This window comes from Mauremys reevesii, linkage group 4 (genome assembly GCF_016161935.1).
Source record: "Mauremys reevesii isolate NIE-2019 linkage group 4, ASM1616193v1, whole genome shotgun sequence".
Taxonomy (NCBI): Eukaryota; Metazoa; Chordata; order Testudines; family Geoemydidae; genus Mauremys; species Mauremys reevesii.
This window is the reverse complement of record NC_052626.1, coordinates 98104204-98132196: the sequence shown is the minus strand read 5'-3', so window position 1 is coordinate 98132196 and position 27993 is coordinate 98104204. Positions and strand designations below refer to the sequence as shown.

At 39.4% G+C, this 27993-nt stretch overlaps 1 protein-coding gene across 3 annotated transcripts in view; it reads right to left on the bottom strand.

Moving 5' to 3' along the window:
- SBF2 (SET binding factor 2) overlaps positions 1 to 27993 on the bottom strand; it is a 599778-nt gene that overhangs the window by 297686 nt on the left and 274099 nt on the right. For all 3 annotated transcript variants that reach the window (XM_039537930.1, XM_039537931.1, XM_039537932.1), the window contains exons 4-6: positions 15570 to 15686; positions 14033 to 14143; positions 2150 to 2255 (exon numbers count right to left, since the gene is read on the bottom strand). In XM_039537930.1, coding sequence (XP_039393864.1) covers positions 2150 to 2255; positions 14033 to 14143; positions 15570 to 15686 — 334 coding nt within the window. The remainder of the gene's footprint in view (positions 1 to 2149; positions 2256 to 14032; positions 14144 to 15569; positions 15687 to 27993) is intronic.

The following is a 27993-nucleotide window of genomic DNA, read 5'->3' as shown; positions in this document are numbered from 1 at the left end:
CACTCCAGTGTCAACAAATTGTAGTTAACAATTACTCCTTCTGCAGGAAAGGGATAAAATTTAATATTATTCAACAGCAGGTAGAAATATATGCATCAGTGCCAATATTTTGTATTTGACTTTCTGTGACATAGTGCTATAAAACATTCAGAAGGAATGTACCCAGCATAATTGTCTGAAATCTCATAATAACTAGTGTATTTCCTGTGCTCTTAAATTGCAAGGTCATGTGTGAAGTTCGATGAACTAGGTGAAGAAAGTTGCCAAGCTTGTTTTGCTGCAATAATTTATCCAGAGAAGCATTATAAGAGAGGTTTCATTCGGCAAAACTGAACCATTGCAAAGAGTCTTGCCAAACACTTTAGAATATGGCTTCATACAACAGTCATTTTTGGTTCTCTTTGACAATGCTGTGATCTGAGCATAGCCAGTTTTCCAACTCCAACCACTTACATGCATTTTCTGTGGCTTGGGAAGCATTCATGCTGGCTGAGAACGTGTGTCATATTATTCCAGTCTTTCATTCCTGAATAAGTAAGGTTTATTTTAACATTTGAAAACAATCTGTAACAGAAGCAGAATGGCGAATCGGCTATGACAGAGTAAATTCAATATTTTCTTTAAATTTGGTTCCCATTACAAAGGATCTGCTTACAATTCTTTAGTGTACACTAATTTGTCTATTATCACTATCCTTAGAATATCAAGGGCTATTATTCTTAACCAGCCCTACCCCAACCAAAGCATACTGAACTTTATTATCAAATATCTCAGGACAATTAATGGGAATGGAAAGCATTTTTTTCACATATTGATTTATAAGGTGAGAACAATCTCGAGTTGAAAGTTCAGCAACAAAATCTCATGCATAATTCTGCAGTTGTCCCAATTCTTAATCTGCACCTACGTATGAGGCAGAATGCTAATCAGACTCTGAAATGGAACATTATTCATTCACAAATAATAGAATAGAACAGAACAGAACCCAGTGTCTTCAATTTGTTAGTATTAATCAACACATTTTAATGGAGTTGAGTACTAGATAGATACAGAATCCTGTAGTGTATTTTTTTTTCAGGGTTAGTAGTTAACGCTTTTCGTACAGGTGAATTTCCCTTAAAGCTCTCGCTTTGATTATCCCTACACATATTTTTTCTTTTCAGTGGTATATCCCAAAGGGGGCAAGTGTCTCAGGCTGATTTGCCCAAGTTCACAGGCTTTTCTTCCTCCTCCTCAGTAAAAATCTTTCTATTTTCATTCTACATTTATGTTGTTGCCTCACTCCCCACATGTATCCCTAGGCCCTTTTATTGTTGAATACTTGCCCAGAGGCTCAGAAATGTAGAGAGCAGATTTACTGATTCCTTCCAGCTCCCAAACCCACACCAAATTTAGGTAGGAGTTTTGCAGTTCATATTTCAGTAACGAAGGCAGGGGAAGCAAAATGGTCAGTCAGAAGTGGTCTACTGGGTGAAGTGGAATTATAGTTAAAGATGCAGTGGTCTTCGTCATTCAATTTGGAACCAAAATAAAAAGAATGGGCCAGCGGTTCTTTGCAATTACTATTGTAATAAGTTAGAGAGATATTAGCAGCAAGTACTATGGAGTCCACTAAACTTTTTGATGGGAGTATGATGTGTGATTTTAAGTTATGCTAGTTTCAAAATTATCCTCCTTGGATATGTAGAGGGCTGCTATGGTGGCCAGGGAGGAAATTCTTTATATGATGCAGGTGTAATGAAACACAGCCAGGTTTAACTCCATCTACAACAGGCTTGCAAGTATTGCATAATGCCAGAGAAAAATTCCAAGAATGGGATGTGGGAGAAAGGAAGTTTATATGGTCAGATTAAGGTGACCAGATGTCTCGATTTTTAGGGACAGTCCTGATATTTGAGGCTTTGTCTTATATAGGCGCCTATTACCCCCACCCCACTGACACTGATTTTTCACACTTACCATCTGGTCACCCTAAAACAGATATAAACGTAACAAAAGCATTATAGCTATCTCATTCAAAACAAATAATCACTATGATAGCATTAATGCAGGCTTTTTTGATCCCTGACATAACACGACTAAATTAAATGAGAATACCTCATTCTATAACATTTTGTAAAACACCATAAGAAACTAAGAACAGACTTACCCAATTGCTGAAAAAGAAGAGCCACACTGGTACTGGTAACAGGAAGGCTATCATGTAAAGGGGTTTGTATCAGTTGTCTGTCTCCTGCTCCCAATGAAAACAATTTCTGTAGATAGAGATATTTCAATACATACTTTAATCTCGTTTGTACATAGTTTTACATATTTGCTATATATATTTAATCTCTTATTCAGACCAAGCACACGGTATAAAATATTATATTGTTATTTACCTATTTCAATCTCAAAGACATTATTATTTCTATTACATACTGAAGTTTAAATCTATGTTGGAAATCAATGTCCTCTGCACAGGTTAGCAGTGACTTTAATGGGACAGCAGTTACGACCGAAGCAACTCCAGAAGAAGTACCACTCAACAATACTAGCGTCTGACCAGCATTAATCTCTTCATTCAAGGATGATGATGATTATTAATAATTATAACTAACTGTATCCCCTGGATGTAATTCTTTCAGCATTATTTAAACTAAAATAAATCCTTACATTTTTCATGTTAATATACTTTTCATTTTATTAAAAAATAGTTTTGGTACATCATTTAACAAAAAGATGTCTGGAAAAGATGGAGAAGTAAAATAAGGGCAATGGAATGACAGATTGAATGTGACAACTTCCTCCCTTAAGAAACATCTGAATTGAATTGTTCAAACAGTTATCAATTGGTTTCCATGAAGATATGCAACACCATGAAAAACATTAAAGAACTGCAAAGAACAGAGTAAAAATGGTTAAAAAAAAAAGCACTGGCAACAGAATAAGATGTTGGGTTAATAACAAAGAAGTGAAATAACTTTGAGACTGGGATTACCAGGTCATGAAGTTTGTGGGAATTATAAAATAAGGAAGGTTATAATAGCAGACTACTTTATCATCATCTGTTACAGAAACGGTTTAAGGTCTGCTACCAAATATTTTATTTACGAGTGTGTTTTAAAACTGTGATTAATTTTCTTCAGTAGTTTAAATAAGAAAAAAATAGAAAAAGATGACCTCGCTAATCTTAATGACTCTACTAATCACAGTGAGTAATAATTCTTCTTTCATATCATTCATCTTCTCTGCAATTTTGATGTGCATAACCACTGTGCAACAAAAATTGGTGCCACAATAAGGCTCAGCTTATGCCCAACATCCTTTCTACAGAAAAAAATCACAGTCATGAGTGTCATTCAAAGTTCAACTGATACAGCAATGCTTACACCTGAACTTCTGAAATGTTAGCTTTAGTCAGAAGTCATAATAATAGACCTTACAATATCAAGCTGTTTATATCAGACCCCAGATAAAATACATCTGAAATACATTATCTGCTGTTCTGTTAATATTTTGTAACAATTATTCTGTTGGTATGCAAAGTAATTTATTGCTGGAATTCTACCTATTTTCCTGTCTACAATATTTAAAGCCTAGAAAAATAAATATGGCAAAGTGGAGTAAAGACATAATTCTGTCCTCGAAAGCTTAGCACAGCTCTCACTTACTGGTAGCTTTCATTTTCCTAACTAAAGACAGACTGCATTCATAACATACCATTTCAAAGATTTATATCACCAGCTCTGATACAAAATTCATATTATGTTAACCTAGTTGTCTTTTTAATTTACATCTGAGGTGCAATGCTACTTTGTTAAATCTAATAATACAAGAGTTAAAATCTGTTGTACAGCTAAGTCCACTTTTCTAGAGACTTCAATAGCCCTACAATAAAGTTTAGCGAGATTGTAGATAGTGGGAAAGATATTTGGTTTTCTTCAAAGCAAACTGGTGGAGAGTCAACCATACACACCTGAATTCTCCTTGTTTTGTACTTGTGTTTAAAAATATTAGAGAACTCTACAGTAAATCCAAAAGTCTGGTTGAACCATATTATTGTACATAAAATCATAGAATCTCAGGGTTGGAAGGGACCTCAGGAGATCATCTAGTCCAACCCCCTGCTCAAAGCAGGACCAAACCCAACTAAATCATCCCAGCCAGGGCTTTGTCAAGCCTGACCTTAAAAACCTCTAAGGAAGGAGATTCCACCACCTCCCTAGGTAACCCATTCCAGTGCTTCACCACCCTACTAGTGAAAAAGTTTTTCCTAATGTCCAACCTAAACCTCCCCCTCTGCAACTTGAGACCATTACTCCTTGTTCAGTCATCTTCTACCACTGAGAACAGTCTAGATCCATCCTCTTTGGAACCCCCTTTCAGGTAGTTGAAAGCAGCTATCAAATCCCCCCTCATTCTTCTCTTCTGCAGACTAAACAATCCCAGTTCCCTCAGCCTCTCCTCATAAGGAGGAGGAGAATTCCTGTGGTGGATAATTTCCTGAGAATTTACAGTGTGAATCTAATTATATTTCTGCTGCTTTCTAATTTGATATTTTTACTTCAGAGAGATTGTCATTTTACCTCTCTGAAGAAGAGAAAAAATGGTTACTTACCTATTCTGTAACTGTTCTTCTAAGTGTGGTTCATATGTGTATTCCACTCAGGTGTGCATGCGCGCTCCTGTGACCTGGAGCCAGAGGGTTTCCATAGCAGTACCTGTCAGGGTGTCACATGCACCGCACACTTCCTCGTAGCCCCTTAGAAGGCTATTTAAGGACTGCACCACCTCAGCCTTCCAGAGTTCTTTTGTACCAGAATATATGGCTCAAGACTCCAGTGCAAAGGGGACAGAAAGAGAGTCAAGGAATACATGTATAGCCTACATCTTGAAGAACAACAGTTACAGAATAGGTAAGTAATAATTTTTTCTTCTTCACATCTGTATTCCACTCAGGTGACTCCCAAGCAGTTCAGGTAAGAGCTGAGGCATGAAGTCTATTTGAATAGCAAAAGCAAGATTGTTTTTCTAAAGTTTGCATCAGATCTGGAAGCAGTTGTGATAGCATGATGCTGAGTAAAGGCCCACGCAACAGCATTTATGTCCAGAATAGATATGTCTTGTAAGATGGCCACAGAGATCGCTTGTGCTCTTGTGGTATGAGCAAGGAGTCTTTCCAGTGTGGGAAAGGTTTGCTGCCCTATAGGCTGTTGTAATGCATGCTGTAATTCATCTAGAGATAGTCTGCGCTGAAACTGCCTGACCTTTCATTCTATCTGATAAGAAACAAAAAGGCAAGGAGAGATGCTTGAAATGGCTTCATTCTATCTAAACAGAATGCCAGTGCTCTTCGCACATCTAGTGTATGAAGACACTGTTCATCCTTTCTGGACTGCGGCTTCTGAAAAGATACAGATAAGTATATCATTTGTTCTAGATGAAAGTCATAATATAACTTTGGCCAAAAACTTTGGATGTGGTCTTAAGGTCACCTTATCTTTAAAGAACTCTGTAAATGGAGGACCTGCCATACAGTATTGAAATTCTCCCACTTTTCTGGCTCACATTGTTGCAGTGAAAAAAGCTATTTTCTGAGGAAGTTGAGCTAGAGAGCAATTAGCTAGCAGCTCAAATGGGGGGCCCATAAAAGTTGCCAGCACTGTATTTAAGTCCCACATAGTAACTGCATTCTTTATAGGGGGATAGAGAGGAATAACACCTTTGAGAAATTACTCGGTCACCGGGCTGAAACTGACGAACTTTGGCTTGACGATTGTAGTAGGTTTGCTGGGCCTCTTGGGCCTTCTCTAGGTACTCCCTCACTATGGGAGTGACCCAAGCTATCCGGTCCCTCATCTGTAGCACATGCTCTATTATATTCTTCCCCTCACTGGGTTCCTCCTCTCAAATTTCCTTGGCTATGTCTAGGATGCCTCGGGGGTTGCGCTCATATAACAGCTCAAAGGGGGAGAATCCAGTTGAGGCCTGAGGTACCTACTGGATAGCGAACATAAGGTAAGGTAGGAGGGTGTCCCAGTCCTTCCCATCCCGACTTAACACCTTCTTTATCATAGCCTTGAGGGTTCGGTTAATCCTTTCTACCAACTCATCAGTCTGCGGATGATAGACTGAAGTTCTTAGGGTATGTATATGGAGCCGCGTACAGAGGTCCTTCATTAGCTTCGACATAAATGGGGTTCCTTGGTCTGTTAATATCTCCTTCGGTAGCCCCACTCGGGCAAAGATCCCCACCAGCTCTTTGGCTATCGTTTTAGCGTCCATGTTCCGCAGGGGGACAGCTTCTGGGTAGCGAGTAGCATAGTCCAAAACAAGAAGTATATATTGGTGGCCCAGAGCTGTCTTCTCCAGGGGTCCCACTAGGTCCATCGCTATTCGCTCGAAGGGGACCTCTGTGATGGGAAGGGGTACTAAAGGTGTCCTCAAGTGGGGATGGGGACTGTGCAGCTGACACTCTGGGCAGGATGCACAGTACCTCCGCACTTCATGTATTCCGGGCCAGAAGAACCGTCGTAGGACCCATGCCAGAGTCTTCTCTACCCCCAAACGCCCCTGCAAAAAATGACTATGGACAAGACTTAATACAGTGGTCTGGTGTTTTTGAGTTACTAGGAACTGCTGTACCTTCTGCCCCTGTACTGGTGCAACCAGATAAGAGATCCTTCTTCATTATGAAGTAGGGTCCTGGCCCCTGGGTTTTCCCTTCCACGGGGACCCCATCCATCTATTTCGGTCACCTCCTTCCTGATGTTGTCATACCTTGGGTCTTCTGCCTGGTCCCATCCAAAATTTCCTCTCCCGTGGCTAATCTGCCCGAGATCTAAGGGCCCCGTCTCTGTTACCTCTACTGGTTCAGAGGCATTAGGGTGGGGGGTCAGACTCGGGTGCTTCTCCCTCCTGGGCGGCCTCCTTTTCAGCTGCTCGGGTCTGCCTACCTATGAGAGCGATCCTCTGGCTTTGGGTCAGTTTTCGGGTTCCCAAGGCCTTAGCTGCCCTTCTTTCCCTTTTCGTCTTTCTACCCTGTCTGTGAGTGGAGAACAAATCTGGGGATATTTCAGAGAAGATTGCGGGTTGACAGTCTGCTGTGGATGTCTCACTAATTTCAGGGTTCCCATCTTTCTCAAATCCCCCTACTGGGAGTAAGTCTCCAAACCCTGGGAAGTCCCTCCCTATGAGCACTGGGTATGGGAGTTTAGGGACTACACCTGCTGCTACCTCAGTAGTGTTCCCTTGGATCTCGATATTTTACTGGAATGGTGGGGTAGTAACTAACTGTCCCATGGACGCCTGTTATCCCCATACGTTTAGCCTGCAGCAGCTGACTATGTTTCACTGAGATAAGCGTGATAGCACTTCCCAAATCAACCAGTGCCATGGTTTCTACCCCATTTAGTTTCACAGGTCTGGTGTACATATGTGGGGTTAGTGAGCATGGGTCTGCCCACTGCATAGGCTCCTCAGCATTGGGACACTGTGTAGCTGTGTGCCCCCACTCCCCGCAGGCATAACATCTGTATGGAGCCCTAGGCATTCCCAGGTCTCTTGGTTTGCACAGACTAATATAACAATTCTCTTCTCTCAGTGCTCTGACTCTTTGTGGTCTCTGGTGGGCCTTCAGCCCTTCTCTTTTTCCACCTGGGCCCTCCTGGTGGCCCAGTCACCCGATCTTTAGGGCTTAGTGCTGCTGGTTTAACCCGGGATGCCTCTTCCTCAAGTGGTTGGGTCAGCTCCCTCACTGTCCTTCGCCTCTCTACCAGGGCGACAACCTCGTCATAGGTGGAGGGTTCATTCTGGCTTACCCAGATTCAAAGGTCTGGCAGTAGTCCCCTCATGTACCGGTCGATGACCAGAACCTCTAGTATCTCTTCCGGACTCCGAGACTCCGTTCACAACCACTTTAGTGCAAGATAGATGAGGTCATACAATTGGGACCATGGGGTTTTGTCTTCCTGGTACCTCCACTCGTGATACCGCTGGGCCTGCACTGCGGTCGTTACCCCAGATCTGGCCAGGATCTCTGGTTTCATCTGGGGGCAGTCTGCTGCAGCCTCTTCAGGCAGATCATGGTAGGCCTTCTGGGCCTCCCCACACAGGAATGGGGCGAGGATGCCAGACCACTGATCTCGAGGCCAGGCCTACATAGGGCTGTCCTCTCAAAGGCCAGAAGGTATGCCTCTACATCATCCTCCCGCATCATTTTCTGCAGCCACAGTTCAGCTCTGTAAGGGTCTTTACGTGGTTTACCAGTTCCTGCAACATAGCTCAGTCTTTGCTGCAGCCACCCTGCTTCCTGTTGGGCGGCTGCCTGGACACAGGTAGCCTCCTGCTGGGCCGCCATAACTTGTATCAATGCCTGTACTATGTCATCCATTGTGGTGGGAAAAAAAAACCCTCTCCCTTTTTTTTTTTTAAATATCCCTCCTTCTTTCACCGCGCTGTGCACACCAAATCCCACTCCTGACACCAGTTGTGACAAAGTTCCTCCTCTACCTTGGTGGGTCCTCCGCTTATTGGTGGATTTGCTCGCCTCACAGATTCACCTTGTGGGCTGGGGAACAGCCCAGAGATCTTCCCCTCTGGCAGAAGCCACAGTCCAGGTCAATTCCTCCTGTGTTTGATCAGGAGTTGGGAGGTTAGGGGGGAACCTGGGCCTGCCCTCTACTCCGGGTTCCAGCCCAGGGCCCTGTGGACTGCAGCTGTCTAGAGTGCCTCCTGGAACAGCTGTGCAACAGCTACAACTCCCTGGTCTACTTCCCCATGGCCTCCTCCCAACACCTTCTCTGTCCTCACCACCGGACCTTCCTCTTGATGTCTGATAACGCTTGTACTTCTCAGTCTTCCAGCAGTATTCCTACTCACTCTCAAGTTCTTGCACGCCTCTTTCTCCCAGTTCCTCGCATGCACTTCCTCTCCTCTGGCTCCCTTTGGCCTGACTGGAGTGAGCCCTTTTATAGCATCAGAGGGGCCTTAATTAGAGTCAGGTGCTTAACAGCCTCACCTGACTCTTAGCAGATTAATTGGAGTCAGGTGTTCTCATTAGCCTGGAGCAGCCCCTGCTCTGGTCACTCAGGGAACATAAAACTGCTTATCCAGTGGCCAGTATATCTCCCTTCTATTACTCTGCTGTTCCCAACTGGCCTGGGTGTATCACAGTGGGGATAGAAACACTCACAGCTATGCATGGAAACATGGTAGTGTTTTTCTGTATGCCTAGCAGTGGGAGTTGTGGAAGTCAGCATATTCCACAAGGTTTTAGTGGGTGCCAAAAGTGCTTTGTTCACTGTAAGAGCAACCCTCCCAGTGGCTGATGATTGCAAGATGTCCTGAAGGTTATGCATGCTCTCTTGGACACATTCAGCCTGAATGCCAAATGCTGCTGCCATCTTCCTTAAAAGGTCCTGGTACAACTTAAAATCATCTGGTTTCAAAGAGTCCTCAGACAAAGATGACGACAATGGTACAGGAGGAATGGGCTCTTTCTGCAACACAACTGAAACTGGGCCACAGGTTCAGGGTGATGTTGCGGTGGCTCAGTAGAAGGTGCCTATGAGTTCTGCTGTGAAACCAGCTGTGCTTCAGAGTAGCTTAGTGGTGGGGACTTTCCTATGGAACAGGTCTACAATCAAAGAACTCCCCAGGAGTGCCCATAGGTTCACAGATACAGTGGGTATGGAATTGGAGGCCAGTATGAACTCAGCCAAAGCAGTCTGTTCCCAGTACCAAGGTGGTTCTGCTCTTAGTACTGATGCTCCCCTTCCACAAACGTGTCAGAGGCTCTTTTCACTTTTCACCTAAGAGGGGAAGGCGAAGAGGAGCATGATTCGGAGTCAGAATTGGAGGAAAAAAACGGAGGGTAGTGGAGAAGCCATGCCTGGAGTGGCTAGCAGGTATCCTATTGAGTCAACAGTCCAGGGGGAAGTCAGCAACATCAGTACCAAGGTTGGTACAGTGGTTGGAATCCTAGATGCACCCCCATATGTTAAAGGGCCCCTCTCAAATTTTGGTGCAAGGAAGGGGCCTTTCAGGTGGTGCCAGTGTCATAGCAGATGAATAATTTGGTGCCAAAACTTGAGGTGCATGATAAACTATTGACACAGATTTCAAACTCAAAGGTTATACCAATCTGGTAGAGAGCAAGACTGAAGTCGGTGTCAGGGGAGCATCTTTACTGCCTCTTTGAATCAAAACCAGAACATATTGTATTCCATTCCATCCCAGAATGGCTGAAGGTATATTTTCAATTAAAGAGTCTTATGCCATTGGGACAGAAATGCTAAGGAGGTCAGACACTGCTTTAAAAGCCTGCAGCATTCATAGAATATCAGGGTTGGAAGGGCCCTCACAAGGTCATCTAGTCCAACCCCCTGCTCAAAGCAGTACCAATCCCAAACTAAATCCCCAACGGCCCCCTCAAGGATTGAACTCTCAACCCTGGGTTTAGCAGACCAATGCTCAAACCACTGAGCTTTTCCTCCCCCAGCATTGATGGGTCCAAAAGGACCGGTGTATTGGCACTGAACTCAATGTACACCCTGCCGTGGTGCTGAAGGCAACAGCACAATAGCAATACAATCTCATCTTCGTACCAGGGAGAGATAGGATGAAGGCCCGACTCTAAACCGTGCTCCAGACAAGTCCCAGAGAAGTCTGGAGTCCTTTTTGGACTTGGAATGTCTCTTGTTTGTTTTATGGTTTCTTATTCATAGTGGCTCTCTAGAGGAGGATCAACCTCTTCTCATCTGTTGAGAAGAGTGAGTTCAGAAACCTGTCTGAGACTGTGGTTACCTCAGAGCCCAGCTCTGGGGCTGGAGGACTGGGCAAAACAGGCTACCTCATCTGTTACATAAGGTGCTATTTGAGGCATAAATCTCTAGATATTTGTATTTTCTTTTTAAAAGAATGACAAATACCACACTTCTCTTTGATGTGCCCCTCACGGAGGCATAAGAAGTAGCATGTGTGGGGATAACTGGGAAATCTAACCCACACTAGGAACAATGTTTGAAGGCTGGTAGTGGCACGCCTCCAGACTCTATGCTAATCTACTAAAACTATCTAAACTATTGCTAACTGTGAGCTACTACTGCTAAACTACAACTAACTTCAGAAAGCTAAAAACAAAAGCACATATGGGAAAAATTTCTAACTGTATAGTAACCATGAGATACACCACAAGGAGGCCTCTGTCTCAGGCCCAGGTGGTGAGAATAAAGTGAGGAGAGTTGGGGCACTGCCACCCTTAAATAGACTCAGGAGGGGCCATAAGGAGGCATGCGGCATGTGCACTGCCTCACTGCATACTGCATGGAAAACTTTCCAGCTCTGCTTGTGCTGGACATGTACACACCTAAGTAGAATACAGGTGTGAACCAGTCGAAGAACACATTACATTAGTATATCTGAAAGGGAGGCACAAGAGTTTCTAGGCATGAGGAAAGAAAACTGTAAGCGAAATTAATCTGTATGGCAGTGCTGGTGGGGAAATCCTCACCGATATTGTTTGTCCTTTTCTGTTTGAGCCAATGTTAAAAGGGCTGTGAACAGGTATGAGGAAAAGACACTGAGTTTATGTCCTTTCCCCTTTAAACTAAGAAAAGTATCTAACAGTCTCCCAAACCTTTTTCTCCCACTGCAATAATAAAAAAAAACCCTAATGGGTTAGTTCCAGCAACCTAGGTAGTGGTAGTTGTCTGCACTGTCATGTTAGAACAGGGACAGCAACCTTTCAGAAGTGGGGTGCCAAATCTTCATTTATTCACTCTAATTTAAGGTTTCATGTGCCAATAATATATTTTAACATTTTTAGAAGGTCTCTTTCTATAAGTCTATAATATATAACTAAACTATTGTTGTATGTAAAGTAAATAAGGCTTTTAAAATGTTTAAGAAGCTTCATTTAAAATTAAAATAAAATGCAGAGCACCCCCCACCCCCCCCCGGACTGGTGGCCAGGACCCGGGCAGCGTGAGTGCCACTGAAAATCAGCGCGCATGCCGCCTTCGGCACCCATGCCATAGGTTGCGTACCCGTGTTAGAACCTAGGCTCCATGAGAATTCCTTAGCATAGTCACTTGTCCCTACCAAGAAAGGGGAGAATGCTGGGCAAGCGCAGATCTCTACTGTTTTGAATTAAAGGAGAAGGGAGCATCTTACATCAACAGTGACCCTTTCATCTGATTAAGGAGTGGCGCTGGCAGACTGATGAAATTCCTATTTAATAGATGATGCCTACAAAGTGGAGCATGGAATCAAAACGGGAAAGAGCTGGGAGTCTCCAGGGTTGCTTCAAGGAAACTGAGGGCCCATAGGAGAGCAGAGAGGCAAAGTGTACAGAACGTGCATTCTAAATTCAATTTATAAAACTCTAATATCAAATTGATAATCTAATTTTCAGGGATGTCTCACTATTTAAGCTATTGAACAAAGACCTGGATTCTCACCCAAGGAAAACATATGTAGATTATAGCTTCTCCACTGTTCAAAAATGCCCCCCATTTCTGCAATATTAGAGAAATGTAACATCAATATTTGAAGATTTTTTTTTTTAATTTCTAGATTTTATTTTGTGAGAGTGATTTTGGTGCTGATGAAGGTTAAGGACTAAAAGCACTAACTTAAACAGGAACAGTACCGCCAGGATCAACTGTAAGCTCCTCCACAATGATGCATATGAATTTTGACTTCCTACTTAAAGATGTGTTGCTAAAAAAAATAGATCAAAGAGAGTTACTTTATTTGAATCAGACCTTTCAGTGCTTGTTAGCTTTTTGTAATTTTGTCAATAGTTTCAGATACTATAGTCAATATAATAAATGTTACTGAATGAGGTTATGTTAGATCTATAGGAAATTAGTATAACATCAAGAGAATTTTAGGTCCTGAAGAAGCTCTAAAATAGTTAAAATAGTTAGACTGCAATTTTTCTTCATTTAGAAAAGTCCAAAAACCCTGAAAGAAATCTTCCCAATTATCCTTGATGAAACTAGAACTAGAAAAATGGACTATCCACTACTTTGTTTAGCTTATAGTGTACAGATCCCATTTCTATAAAAATGATTAGAGATTTTTCAGTTAGTAGATACTATAGATAACCAGGCCTGAGAATGTCCGTTATCAAGAATCTGTAATCTTCATGGCAACCTGACTTCCAGCTACAATATATTACTCACCAATTACATTAATCAGCATAGGAGTTACTTGTAGTTCAATTCACATGAAGATTTATTTATTCTTCCAGTTAACTTTGATAATTCTGTAGCGTTGTGCTTTCACAGAGAGAGATTGGTGGCACTCGTTATCTTGGCATAATATGCTATTCCTATTTTAACTGCATGTAAGAATGACTATCAAATAATTTATTTCTTCATTAAATAATTGTTATTTTATAATTTTGTCTTAGAGCAATACCACATATTACATTCCTGCAGTTTGGACAACATCTGTATTGAAAGTAACTTCTTCCTCTCTTTGTTAAGACTGCTGAGGACGAGGTAGATATACTTATGGACACTCCTTTGCTTATTCTGTAATTTTTAGTTTCTGGAGTACTTTGGATACCTTCAGTTGCATTTTAGAAATCTGAATAAATATATTGTTACTTCATAATCATAAAAAATGAGAGTCAGAAACAATTAGCACTGAAGTAGCAATTGTATTAAAGGGGCAATGGAATCTCGAACTATACCATCACACATACACAAAGTGAATGAAAAAGGAAGGCACGTAACAGAGCCCACAAGAAAAAAATGCATAAAACAGAATTATTTTTGAACACATAGTATTAAAAAAAAAGTTGAACTCATAACAAACTGCTTGATTTGTTACTATGCCTTGTAAAAAGCAAATCCAGTAACAAAATTAACCCTTTGACCTTAACCTGGAATGGAATTTTTTCTGTCTTTAGAAGGCAGGCTACAGGGACAACACTCAGCTGAACTATGATCCTTTTTTCAATGAAAATATTTAAAGAATTTATTTTTTGTTTTCTTCATAAATTAAATTAACTGGAAAAATACTTTTTTCCACTTACCTGAGAGCCTCCGGCCGCAGGGACAAGGCATGAACAGAGATTTGCAATGAGACTCTCCAAGGACACATTTAGGCTGTCCACATGCACAGTGTAGATCAAGCCAAGGCAAGCCTATGTTGAATAATAAATATATAAAATTGTTATGTGGTGAAGACAAACACTGATAATTGCTGACAAATATACAATAACTTTAAGATAAACATGTCATAGGACAATGAAGGACATTTCAAAAGGAGAAAAAGTAATTTTCTGCAAAAGAATTCACTCAGTTGAAGAAACGTCACATCAACCCCCCTGAATTCTTGTTGGACTTCAAAACTCTACAGAGTGTGTGTATCCATATTTTAAAGAGAAATATAATGCTTAATCTGAATTCCCTTGCTCAAGCACTGAGATCTCCTTCCATAAATCTCCATGTTTATGTAAAGTACCACTAAATCATTGGGAATTCATGTCAGTGCAGGGATCCATGCTCATAGAATCTGATTTCGGACTTATGCCTACAATTTTACCTCTATAATCCCAATATTGTTCTGAGCATCAGTGATCCACATTTGTATGTCTTCTCTATTTACAGTTTGTATTTGTTATTTCATTAAAAGACTATTTTAAAATAAACAGCATTGACATTTTAGCATTAGTATCTTTATTTTGCATCTCTTCAATTTTGATTAAGTGTTCTCATCGTAAGTTTGACAAAACTGATAAAACTATTTGTTTAGCAATAGATTATACGATATTGGTTCCCAATAAGTCTTAGAGAAGGAAGGGATAGAGTAAATTACACTGCTCAGTAATAGCACTTTGGCTGCCTTCTATTGTAAGCTTGCGAAAATATTGAAAATTCTGAAAAATGGATCAATTTGTTAGGAGTTATCCAGTTACAAATAGTTTCGACACTATGGCAGCAACTTACTATTAAATGAATTATTCCTGCATTACTAGGCTGAACTATTTTTGCTTCAGTTAATATAATAATTTTTTTAAACACCTGAAAGTGCAAGAGGCTTGATAAAAATTTAAGTTTTCTGTTTACTTCAGGTCAGTCACAATACCAACTGAAAGAAATCTTAGATTCCTTAGAATCTTTATGTATCTTAAATTGATCTGGAAGAGTCACTAATTCACTCACTTTATAGGTAGGAAGATAATTCATATACTATAATCTTTGATACTTACTTAATTCTTAATATTATTTTTTTGTATCAGTTGAGATTAATTTTACCTATAAGGATTGGTTTTGTCATGAAGATTTTTTTCATTACGTTTTTAGCTGAGCTCAGTAAGACTTTATTTTGTGGTCTATGTAGATTTAAAACTAGGCCCTCTGTGAGTAAAAGGGCACTGCATTAACCCAGAGGGGCATTCAGTCTCCTAGACATTGATTTTTATTTAGTACAGTCTAATTCTACTTGTGCTGGTAAATTCCCAAACCAATGTAGAGATGTTTTAAATCAAAACTACTTGTCACTGCTGCTCATTAAAAACAGATTTGTACACTGACACATATTACAAATGGCAGCTGGGAGTTCTTTACCCTGAAAATTTCTGGATAATCTAGTCTGGACACCAACACCAGGCTTTTGGGAGCAAACACTTCAGCAGGCTGAATTAAACCAGACTCCTCTTCTTCACCTTCAGTCTCTTTTGTTCCCTTGAAAACAGATACACTTCAGTTAATTAATAGAAAGAAGCAACTCTTATAAATAAGGCTAGTATTCCTACAAAGAAATATTTTTAGAATGTTTAAGGACCAAGATCACTTAGAATTTTTTTATATATATATATTGCATGGAATCTTTGAAAGAATCAAACACACATTATTTTTAGCTACCTATACGAAAATCCCAACAGCTTTATAGAAGACACTATATGCACAGACACTCTGATAATGTAATTATTAAAAAGTACCAAAATACTGACTAAAACCCTTCACATTGCCATGAAGGAGAATAACTGTTTCCTCATTTTCGTATAAAAAATGTAGTGCTGTCAAACTGTATGAAAAATAAATAACAACTGGTTTCTGTTTAAAAGAAAAAAGGACCTGAACCTAAAACTGTAAATGGGTACACCCCCTGAACACATACAGAGATCCTCTGAAGTCACCTGCAGGAGCAGGGCCGAAGTCTATTCAATATGGATAAACAGGATGCCAAACTAGCCATTTATCCTCTGCTTTAGTCTTTCACAAAAATTATGCTACAGCACTTTAAAGAGACTGAAAACTGGTAAATACTTTATTACTGCACCTTTATGCACATATTGTAGGTATGTTTGACTCCTTCTAGTATGTCAGAAGTCTGATATCACTGATCACAAAGTTTTCTTGAACTAACTTTGGACCTGGCAGAAATGAATAGGATCACATGTGATTCAATTAATACCTTTCAGTGAGATCTCAGTAATTGGTGATGGGTGACTGTATCTGCTCTGAGGGTCTCACATACATCTATCAGTGGCTAGACAGTAACTTTTTCATCCTTATTTAGCTCAACTATTCTCCTGAATGTGTATCTTGCTATTGTCACCCTTGGTTTTTTTATGTCTAGATGAGAGTCCTGTAATACACTCTACATGGCATTACACCTGATGACCATGTAGAAGCTACACCTGCTGCTGAGTATAGCAACTCATCCACTTAATGAGGCTAGCCAAAGGGATCACATTACACCAGACTGCACTGGCTCCCTACATGCCTCCAGGTGTAATTCAATGTGCTGGTTTTTATTCTGAAAGTTTGGCAGCATACCATTTGGATCTTAGTTACCTGAGAGACCAGATCTTCCTCACTTTCCAACATACAGAGCCAGTTGTTGCTCAACAGACCTAGATTTAATTATCTGGAGACCCTGGAAGTCACATCCCCTGCATGACTAAAGTTTGTTGACCTTCAGAGCACAATGTAAAATCCCATCTGTTTTCTCAGACTTTTACCTGAATAGGTTAAAGCAGGAATTTAATTGGGATTACGTATACTCTAGGTTTGAGGGATGAAATATAATGCATGTTCGATTAACACCAGTTAACTAATTTGGTGGCATTTTTGAACTGTACATGCACCCAGACACATGAGAAGTGGATACATTTTTGTAAACCAGAAAAATAAATAAAAGAAAACATTTTTTATTTTATATGGAATTCTATTTAAATAAGTTTCCACTGTTGTAGGTACATTTGACTGTGATATAAAGGTATGCAGTCCAAGCCATCACTTTGCCAAAGTATTTAAACAAATCATTAAAAATATGAACATTGGAATGTACCGTGCTTTAACAAATCATGCTGTCAGTCATAATTTTAATAAGACAGTATTTCATATTAATATTCCTGTGTATATCTGTAAAGATAGTAAGACAGACTATATCAAATGGAGCTTTTACAATCTGATAAAATACTTCATTAGTTAAAATAGTTTGGGTTTTTTGCATGGATTTACTACTATACATCTTCTATATACAGCAATACTATTGTAACTATGGCAATTTTAGCAGTCTTTTTCATCCTCAAACAAAAATGACCATATAATCTCAGACAAAGTTTCAATCCATTTTGCAGTTGAAAACCACAGGGTTGTTCACCACTTTCCCTAGAGAATCCAGGAACTACAGGAATTTCTTCACAAGGAAACCAGCTGGAATTTGCAAAAAAAAGCCTTATTAACTTATGGAATGCTGAATTTCTGGAGAAGAAATAGATCACTCAGATAAACCTTATAACCAATTACTCAGCACATTTCACAAGTAACCATACTAAAAAAAGACTCTATACAGTAATAAAGAATAAGTACTGTTAATTCACAAAGATTAGTTTTGATCATGCCTGTTGTTATTATAATAAAACACTAAGCAGTCTTTCATTGGTGCCATTCTTCACATTCTTTGACAAATTCATTATCTGACATACTATAAACTGTAGAAAATGTGCTGTCTTTCCAGTTTTTGAGTACCCCCCCAAACATGTCTAATTGCTTTCTTTGTGCCTCTGACCCAACATTCTTCTATGCAGATATCACAAGATCTCCTTAATTATGAACGTGGGGAGGCTACTTCCTTTAGCTCTAGCAGCATGAAACAGCAGTTTCTTACTGCTGGCATGTTCCTCAAAAATATAGATATAGGGAATATATTCAGTCATCACTGTCCTACAAGGAAGGAGTCTAGGCACAAATTCTCTTAGTTGGCAGGAATGCAGTCACTTCCATTTTGCTACTTTAATGCAGAATGTATGGCTTCTCTAAACAAGCAGTAAATAACAATGCCACTAAACCTTAAGGGTTAATTTTATAAATGCATTAATTGGAAAACAATTGGTTTTTTTTCTAATTCTAGGGAGAGTTTCACAACTGGTGGAATTTATTTTGATTCAATATATAAGGACTGAACCTAAGGCTGAAAATATTTACATAACTTATCACAGTAAAAACAGCTGGGAACACCTTTCAGAAATCCTACAGATGCTGTCAACCAAAGTTAAAAATAGTTTGGACTCTCATAGCAAACTACAGGGCCAGTTTCGCTCTCTTTAGGAATCTCTACCCAGCAAGGAGAACCACTCTTCTAGAGCTATTTTAATTTTCAATATACCCTAAATATAAAACTTGGCTCCCTCCCAGACCAGTCATAGGCACCCCAAACCACCCTCCCACATTCTGCTTCTTTAACACACACCTCCTTTAAGTCCCGTACCTAACTATTTATCAGATCACTGCATCCTTCCCTACACAGTACCTGTACTGGAGGTCCACCCCACACTTACCTAATGAGTTGTGACATCATAGCCTAACTCCCTTCCCTAGTCACTGTAACAAAGCCTCCCCCACAAACCTGCTGTGGTGGAGACTAAGAAAACTCCACTCCACCTTGGCCAATCTGGTGGCAAGGGAAAAATTCCTCCCCAACAACAAAGGAGTGGCTAGCACAACACCCACAGAGGGTCCTGACCAAAACTTGGTATTTTGCCATGGGTAGGAAGGTGGATGCTGCTTCACTTGGTCCAGGGAAAAGGAGTTTCTCCCACCAGGCTTGCCCTTTATCAACTTCCCATCCCTTCTGGTCCATGGGGGATGAGTCAGTCTCACCACACTGACCCACTCTGCTTTTGAAGCAGCATCTGTGCCTCTTTCTCACCCCCACCCTTAAAGAAATATTCTCCTTTCCCCAGCAAGCCAGACAATACCCCCACCCTCCTTTAAGGTGCGGTGCAGTCATTTTGTGGAGCAGCCAAAAAATTTGGGGAGGAAGAGGAGAGTCTCATTGCACATCTCTAATTTCAGATCATTCATTTTATGAAGATTTATTTTGAGAATTGGTTATACTCTGAATAACCTTGCAGATTATTTAAAATATTTATTTTATCTCAGTGTTCCAAGATGGTTTGTCTGGTTAGTAATTGCCACCTTTGGACTTACAAAAAAGTCGTTCTACAAAATTGCTATCTGTCCCATTTTTAAACAAGACCATGATCATCTTTTGTTGTTTACCTTGCAGAAGTGTCTTATTCTTGATATGAAATGACAAGATGGAAAACTAGTGGTACAGGATTTTCATAAATGGAAAGCAGCAGCTGTTGAACATGTATTCAATAAAAAGGGGAAATCTCTGTACTTCAGTGATCCTGCTACTACTGAAATCAATGGAATTTTTGCCACTGTCCTCATTGAAACAAGGAATAGGCACCAAGAATTAATGTGTAGCTAGAGAGGTGTAAAATGAAGGCCATAGCAATTCTTTTTCAGAACTGAAGCTGAAAAAGCTGATCAATTCTGGGGTTTTCAACAGAAGAACAAGCAATTTCTATATCTCTGTCAAAGAAGATTCAAATACTAATTAATATTATGTTTTTTATATGCCAGGTAGGTTTGGCCCTGCAGCTCCTGGAAAACTGCCAACATGAACACTCATGGTGGAAATGTTAGGAAACACCATTTGATATCTATCCAGAATTCAGTGTTAGTGTAAATCATATAATTTAAATTATTCAAAAATAAGCCCACAGATAAAAATTGAATAATATAAAAACCAATTGGTTTTGTGTCATTGTTATTGGATAGCTAACCTGATTTAATTTACTATAAAAGGGAATTATATTAAATATTTTAATACTACAGCACAAACACCTGCCACAGAGAAAAAACCTACTGCCATCTGCTGGACTGCTGCACATTGATTTTTGCTATAATAAGAACAAATATGTAGGCAGTGCATACATTTCTAGTTTATCAATCCATTTGTACGTCTTATATCAGGGTGAAAATGGTAATGATCCACAACTTGACAAAAAGACACAATGTTATGATCTTCTCTTTCATTATCAGTCACATATAGCATAAAGGTAAATTTATTCTCACTTTTTGTAATTTTAACATCATCAGTGGGTAAGAAAATTCAAATGCTTGAGGACTTGTTTAAATATAGTTTGACAGTTAAGAATTAATTTCTTTCAAACAAAAATTTATTCTATCAACTAATCTAACCAGCAATCACTAGTTTTAGGTTTAAGAGCACCAAATTCCAAATACCCGACAAGTTTTGTTCTGTCACACAATTAGAAAAAAGATCACTTAAAATGTATGTTTACAGTGCTCTTAATGGCAAAAAGGACATGGAAGCTTCTATGGATTAACGTGGTTTCTAACAAAGAAAATGGAGGCCTTAATTTTTTTTTAAAATGGACTATTTTAATTTATGTAATTGCATTAATTTTCTATATAAGCCTTCCATTGAAAAGAATTCACATCTACAGCTTATTTAAACTTTAAGAACCTGGCTAGCAACACAGCAATGAGTATATTTGCAATACACATATGTAATCATTCACTTTGGAAGCATACTGTAATTTCAACTTAATAAAGTAATCATGGAAATTCTTAGAAGAAATAAAGCCAGTCATGATATGACTAAAGATTTTGACAAACACACAGGCAATATTCTTAAATTCAGGTTCCTAGTTTTCACACTGAATGTGCTCCATAGCAAAAAGATACATTGCACAGACTGCAATTTATTTGTGTTTGGGCCAACTAGAGGTGATACAATGGTGGTTTTTGCTGCAGTTTATGCATTTTAAAAAGTCAAAATGATCACTGCATTTTTCCTGCTGCACAGGGGCTGTGAGGGTGTCTTGGGATACTTCTGAGCACTCTCCTCACTGTCTTTCCTGACCCTTTTCAGCTACAATATTGCCCTTCAGCTTCCCTTTATACCATACAAGAGAAGAAAACAAATTGGCCTTAATTTCAGTTCAATATTGGGGAAAAAGCACAAAGATTCTTATGCCTAAATTTCCTCACATACAAACTTTGGTAACTGTAAAGATAGGAGAAAAAATGCCATTCCAAAGTAAATTAGAATTTCAGCTATTTAAAAAAGTGAAGTGATCCTAAACTATTATTAGAACCTAAAAATAGATACCAGTTTGGGAAATTTGCACGTTTTCAGAACCAGAAATACAAAGGGAAAGCACACACGTAGGTACTTGCTGAATAGAAATGCATTTCAGCACAAGCTTAAGTGTTTTGCTGAATCAGGGTTTAAGTTTTGGGCAAGTCTCAAATGTAATTCATGTGAGCATCTGTAGTTGAACAACTATCTAAAACTTCCAGTTATACCACATGATAAAGTTTCCATTCCCTTCACCTATCAAGGTGAAATTTTGATAAAATCTTTTTATTTCACCATATGAAAGCCCTATATAAACTAATAAGTTCTTATTTTTGATGGAAACCTACCCCCTCCCTATTCTCTGTACTCACAGTCACTATGTGGCCAGTCTCCTTTGGTTTTCTTTCTAAACCTGGATCTTCTAGGACCCAGGAGCCCAGTCAGGACATAGAAACTCAATACCTAGCAGGGCAGCAAGGGATACTGTGCTTAATCTTGGATTTTTATGAAAGACGGAACATTTTCTCTGTATGTAAATACTTCCCTACCAGGCAAGAATCCTTCCTGACAAGGTAGTAAAAGTACTATCTACCAGGAACATTTTTTCTAGCACAAGGCCCTGTTCTCAGTTGGTTCATAAGTATTATGGTAATAAACATAATAGTTATACTCATCATTGACCCTCTAGCCAATGTCCCTGCAGCTAAGGAAAAAATTTCTCTGCAGGAACTTCCATAAACATGGCGGGCAACTCCTCCTCTTTTCTGCCCGTAGAACTGTGAGGGTTTCCTGACAACACTTTCAGCCTTAGCCATTTTGTCTCCATCGTCTTAACAGGTGATAAATGAGAAAATACTTTTGTTGTTGTTGTTCAAAATACCATCTCTAACTTTTGTTTTCGTATCTTCCCACTGTAAGTAATTAAGCAGTGGTGCTGGAAAATTGTTAGACTATTCCTCAGTCTGTTCAAGACCCTAAGCTCACTTCATTTCCTGGCATACAAGCTGTGACTTAAGTGCATCTCCATATATAAATATGATACCTGTAAGGGTGCATAGTGTGAGTGGTATTGCTGATGTAAAATAAATTAGGTGCAGTGCTAAGTCATCCATGGGTACTGGTGGCCTGATTTCTAAAATGTGTTCACAGCTAAGGAATGTTTAGTGATCATTCTTCCACGCATGCCTGAAATTGTTAAGAGCTATACAAGAACAAGTGTCACATTTTCACCCTAAAGAGGCATTTATAAAGCCAGAGAACATGACTGTGCTGCTGCTTGCCAGCTGTGAACAACTAGTGGAGTCCAGTGGTGTCATATGGTGGGATCACTAATAATTTTGTCTATCCACTTTCACATTAATGCCCCAGCCCCTCATTTTGCATCATGTCCCTGTAATGGCTGTTGAGAGACAAGTGCAATGCTGCTTGCTGCAAATCTTTATATCTGACCTGGTGCAGATACTATGCACCGCCTTGAAAGAAATGGACAAAGTATGCCGTGGAAAAGAATATTTTAGACTATACACTTAAATTGCATGAGCACAACTGCCAAGACGTATCGATAAAGCTCTATTTGCCTTTGGCAGGAGTTACGGTCTTTTGCTTAAGAGTTAGGACATTACTACTTCTACTATTCTGCCTATGGGAAAGTCACCCACTAATAAAGGCTAGATAGAGGAGCAATTAGGGATAGCTTATATTTAAAAATCTATGGCACTAACAAGGCACATGCTAAATTTCACTCTCCCTTTACATGTATTTTAGATAGCAAGCTCTTTGCAGCAGAGAATTAATCTTTCTATATGTGTATACAATTAGCACATTTTGGGTGCTGATGCAACAAATTATTAATACTATAAATAATACTATAAACAAAAAGCCTTTTCTGGACTTGCACTTTTCCATTCCTTCACCATAATCCTGACTAAGGTTATTAGACTTGGATTGCAAACTAGTAATGGGTTCCACCAGCATGCACATTACATTTTCATCTCACTGACATGTCCCAGGTGACTACTTTGCCCTTGTCTAAATTGTTGCAGCGCTCTTTACACTATCATTTAATCAAGCCCCTTATGTCTGTCACTCAACATGTCTGCCTTAGCAAAGTAGTATTAACTTAGATCAGTTTCCAGGTACCAGCTGTAGTGTACACTGAGCAGAAAATTCAAAGTTAAGATTGAAGAACAGAAGAGTTGGACTTTCAATGTGTTTGAACACTACAGACAATGAAAAAACCCACAGTTCTAAAGCACTGTAATGCTGCAATGTCTAGACATCCAAAGGGCACAAACACACAAAAAGGAATTCAAATTGTGCTGGAAAATAAACTACATCAGACATTCATCGTTGAACAAAAACAACCACCTTCGAAATATATTTTATACTATGTATTCAAAGGGTGAGAAAAAAACCCTCCAAAAATGGCAAAGTTCCTTTAGAGGGACTTTTGATGGAATTCACATCTTGTTCAGACTGTCTGCTGTAAGTTACCACACAGCCTGCATAATTTCTTGCTCATTATCCTCATATTATTATTATTTGTATCATTACAATGCCTAGTTCCCTTACTTGTTCACAGCTATTGTGTCCTAAGTGGCTTTTTAATGTGGTTATAGTTTTCAACTGATTACTTTTGTTCTTGTATGAGAACAAGTAAATAGACACATCTTTCTCAATACTTTTAATTATTTGTTATACTTTTGTCATAACAAAAACCAGAATCCCTAAATATGTAGCACACATACAAAAGAAGTATCAAAGCTGCTAGTTTATTGTTGAGATTACAAATTTGGTTGATAAAGAGAACCGTATTGACATAATATACTTAGACTTCTGTAAAGCATTTGACACATGATATCCTGATAAAAATGAACACTATACAAAAATCAATGTAGCCTATATAAAATGGATTAAAACCTGGTTAATTGATAGATTGAAAAAAGTAATTGTAATAAGGAATCATCATCAAATAGGGAGTTTGATTCCAATGGGATTCTGCAGTGATCTGTCTCAGCCCAATAATGAGAAAATATAAAATTATCGCTGGTTATATTTGCAGATGACACAAAAACTAGTGGACTGGCGATGATGGAAATAGGTCAGTTATATAGACTGACCTAGCCTGCTTGGTAAGGTGGGATCACTTGAACAACATGCATTTGAATACATCCAAACGTAACATCAGACATTTAGAAACAAGAATGTAGGTCACATTTATAAGATGAGGGACTGCATCCTAGAAAGCAGCAACTCTGAAAAGGACTTGGGGTAATTGTAGATAACCAATTGAATATGAGCTCCTAGTGTGATGCTGTAGCTAACTAAAAACAGCGAATGCAATCCTTGGAGGTATGAGCACAGGAATACCTGGTAGGAGTAGAAGATGGTATTAACCCCGGTAAACAGCATTAGTGAGACCATAACTGGAAAACTGTGTCCAACTCGTGTCTGCACTTCAAAAAGGATGTTGAAAAATTTGAAAGGTTTTTAACATTGAGGATAATTAACCACTGAACCAAGAATTCTCTATAACTTGCAGCAGAAGTCAAAACTGGATATCTTTCTCTAAATATTATGTAGCTGTAACTAGAACAGAAGTTATGAGCTTGATGCAAAAACTGTTGGGTGAAGTTCTATAGACCGTGTTCTGCATGAGTTCAGATTAGATGATCATAAGAGCCCCTTTTGGCTTTAAAATCTATAAATCCATGATGACATGCAAAGCCCGCTGTGCAAAGTTTACTGCACTTTATCAAGCAACAAATATTTTAATGAGATACTAGTACTGAATTTGGGGTTAGACTAAAGAGGATTTCAGAGGAGCAAACAACAAAAGAATTATTTTTAAAAGTAAGTATATCAAGGGTTAATCAAATAAGCACATGTTTATAGGTCAAGAGACCACAACTTTCTTGATACTGGCATTTACAGTATAATACATGTTTCATACATAACACATATGGCAATGATGTGCCTCCCTTGGAAAATTATGTAATTAGGCTAATTCAACAAATGGACAGAGAAGAATCATTCATACAGCACACAAGCTTTAGTGGTTGTGCCAAGTTATCTATGGTGACATTAAATGGATTGTTAGCAACCACTGGAAATCTATAAATACATTCAGTACATAGAGCCCCTGTTAGACAACTCGTGATGTGCAGCACTTCTAAACTATGTTGCAACCCTCTAATATTCCACTGTGTATTCAGCATACCACATAAGCCAAGGAATAACCTTCTGGTACAGACAGAAGGGTAAATACCAAATTATTCTGCAATGATCTTTTTCCTCTAATACAATTTATTTAGTTTAGAGCACACATCTTGATCCACAGTTGAAAATTAGTATCGGTTTCAAATGCCAATTTACAAGTGGCAAGAAAAGTACAAATTACTGTTAGTATCTCTAGTTTCCCAGAAGGGTTATTTTTGTTATTTTCTGTTTGCCAAAGTAATAGTAAATATCTGATCTCCGCTGTACTCAGAGACCAAAATGGAGCCAAATAGCTGAGAGGTTCTAATGACCAGATAACTTTCTTACTGCTCAGCTTTCAACTACTGTTTATAAAAAATATCACTGCAGAACCGGATAATCTCAGACAGAAAAAGAGAAAACTGAAATGAGGTTAGGCAGGTACTTTATATCCAATTACATTAATTTTATTAACAATTTTTTTTCCACTACACCTAGGGTACAAAAGAAAGATAATGGCAAATTGATTATGCTAACAAAAACATTTTATTGAACATAACTTACTAGTGAGATGGCTTCACTATATTTATAGATTGGGCAACAGTGTCACACATTCCAAATTTTTCCCTATATCGCACCATATCCCACCATAATATCTTGGATTTGTTAACAGGTTAGATCTCAGTTTCATGATCAGATTAATTTTCTACTGTATGCTTTGTCCATAAAATTTTAAATAATAATAAAGGTGAGAATGAATGGAATCGTTTATTACATTCAAAAATACAAAGATTTTTCAAGCAGATGATTAGTTACAGACACATTTTGTGAGTTTGTTGGTTTCTTGTTTTTATATCTGTTTGATACAGTTTTTGAATAAATTAAGGTCACCCAAGATTTAAGGGCACCTTTTTGTTATTTTTATAAATCTAAATAAATAAAATCAAACAACTTAATTTCATTTAAAGCTTGGGCTTTATTTATGATTGCCTCTCATAAAATTGTCTAAAATCTTCCACTGCCAAAACCAATCTTAATAGAAAGAATGATAGATTAGGTGCTCATCTGGTAAATTATAGTAACTGGAGCTCTTCACTGGTCCTGTCTCATTTAGTGTTTGAGCCCCAGATGGCCCAAGGCTCCCCTGCTGGTCTAGCTCTGGTTTTAAGCCACTGGCCTACTTCACATTTTTGCATCCCAATGCTAGCTCTTTAGACTGTGACTGTCTGTACCCTTATATTCATCCCATTTACAGGATTATGGTAAACCTTATACAAAGTATGCCTTGTGGGATGCCATTTGAAAACTTATGATTTGCTGATCATGATTGTCCTGGTAAAATATGTGTGGCAATACTGCATATAAAGTTATAAGATCCCACTGTCTGACCTGTAGACAACAGGTCAGACCAGGGGCGGCTCTAGAAATCGGGCTGCCCCAAGCAGCGCGGAGCGCTGCGCCGCCCTTCCCCGGTCCCGCGGCGGGTCCCCTCTTCCCGCGGCTCCGGTTGAGCTCCTGCCGGCATGCCTGCGGCAGGTCCACCGTATCCCGGGACCAGCGGACCTGCCGCAGTCATGCCTGCGGGAGCTCACCCGGAGCCGCGGGAAGACGGGACCCGCCGCAGTCAGGCCTGCGGCAGGTCCGCTCGTCCCGGGCTCCGGTGGACCTGCCGCAGGCATGCCGGCGGGAGCTCCACCGGAGCCAAATGCCGCCCCCCGGGAAACGGCCGCCCCAAGCGCCTGCTTGGCGCGCTGGTGTCTAGAGCCGCCCCTGGGTCAGACGGTGAAATGCGACAGTGAAACACACAACATTTAAACTCTTTCTCCTCATCATCCAACACAGATTCATTGTCCTGAGTTAGCCCTAGGATAGTAAGCTTTTTTCTTTAACTGGCATGTTCATTTGGAAGCATGCTACCATCAAACTATCTTTAGCAGTCGGACTTTCAGTTAAATATTCTTTCTGCCATTCATTTCAAAATGATATCAACATAGGCAAAATCTTCAACATTAGGAACTAAAGTCAATGATCAGACAAAGTAATTTTTAAATACAGTCTAATGTAAGTTAGTGATAGTCAAAGCAGGCGGAGTCAAGGCAATTAAACAGCCCCACATCACAGTAAGATATGGTGGAACACCTGTTCAGTCTGAACGCAGTTAGATTTCATGAGGCCATGATTTTTTGCTCATATTGAGAACTTGAAAAGTTTTATCTGACACCTAAGAATTCAAGAAGTCATTCTGATAAACTGGATTAAGTACACCTGCATTGCCACAGCCTTCCTGCAATTTAAAGGAATAAAACCAGTCACTCACATTAAGATCATACCTACAGCTTATGGGCAAGGAAAAGAGTTAAAGCATTTAAAAAGCTCTGTATT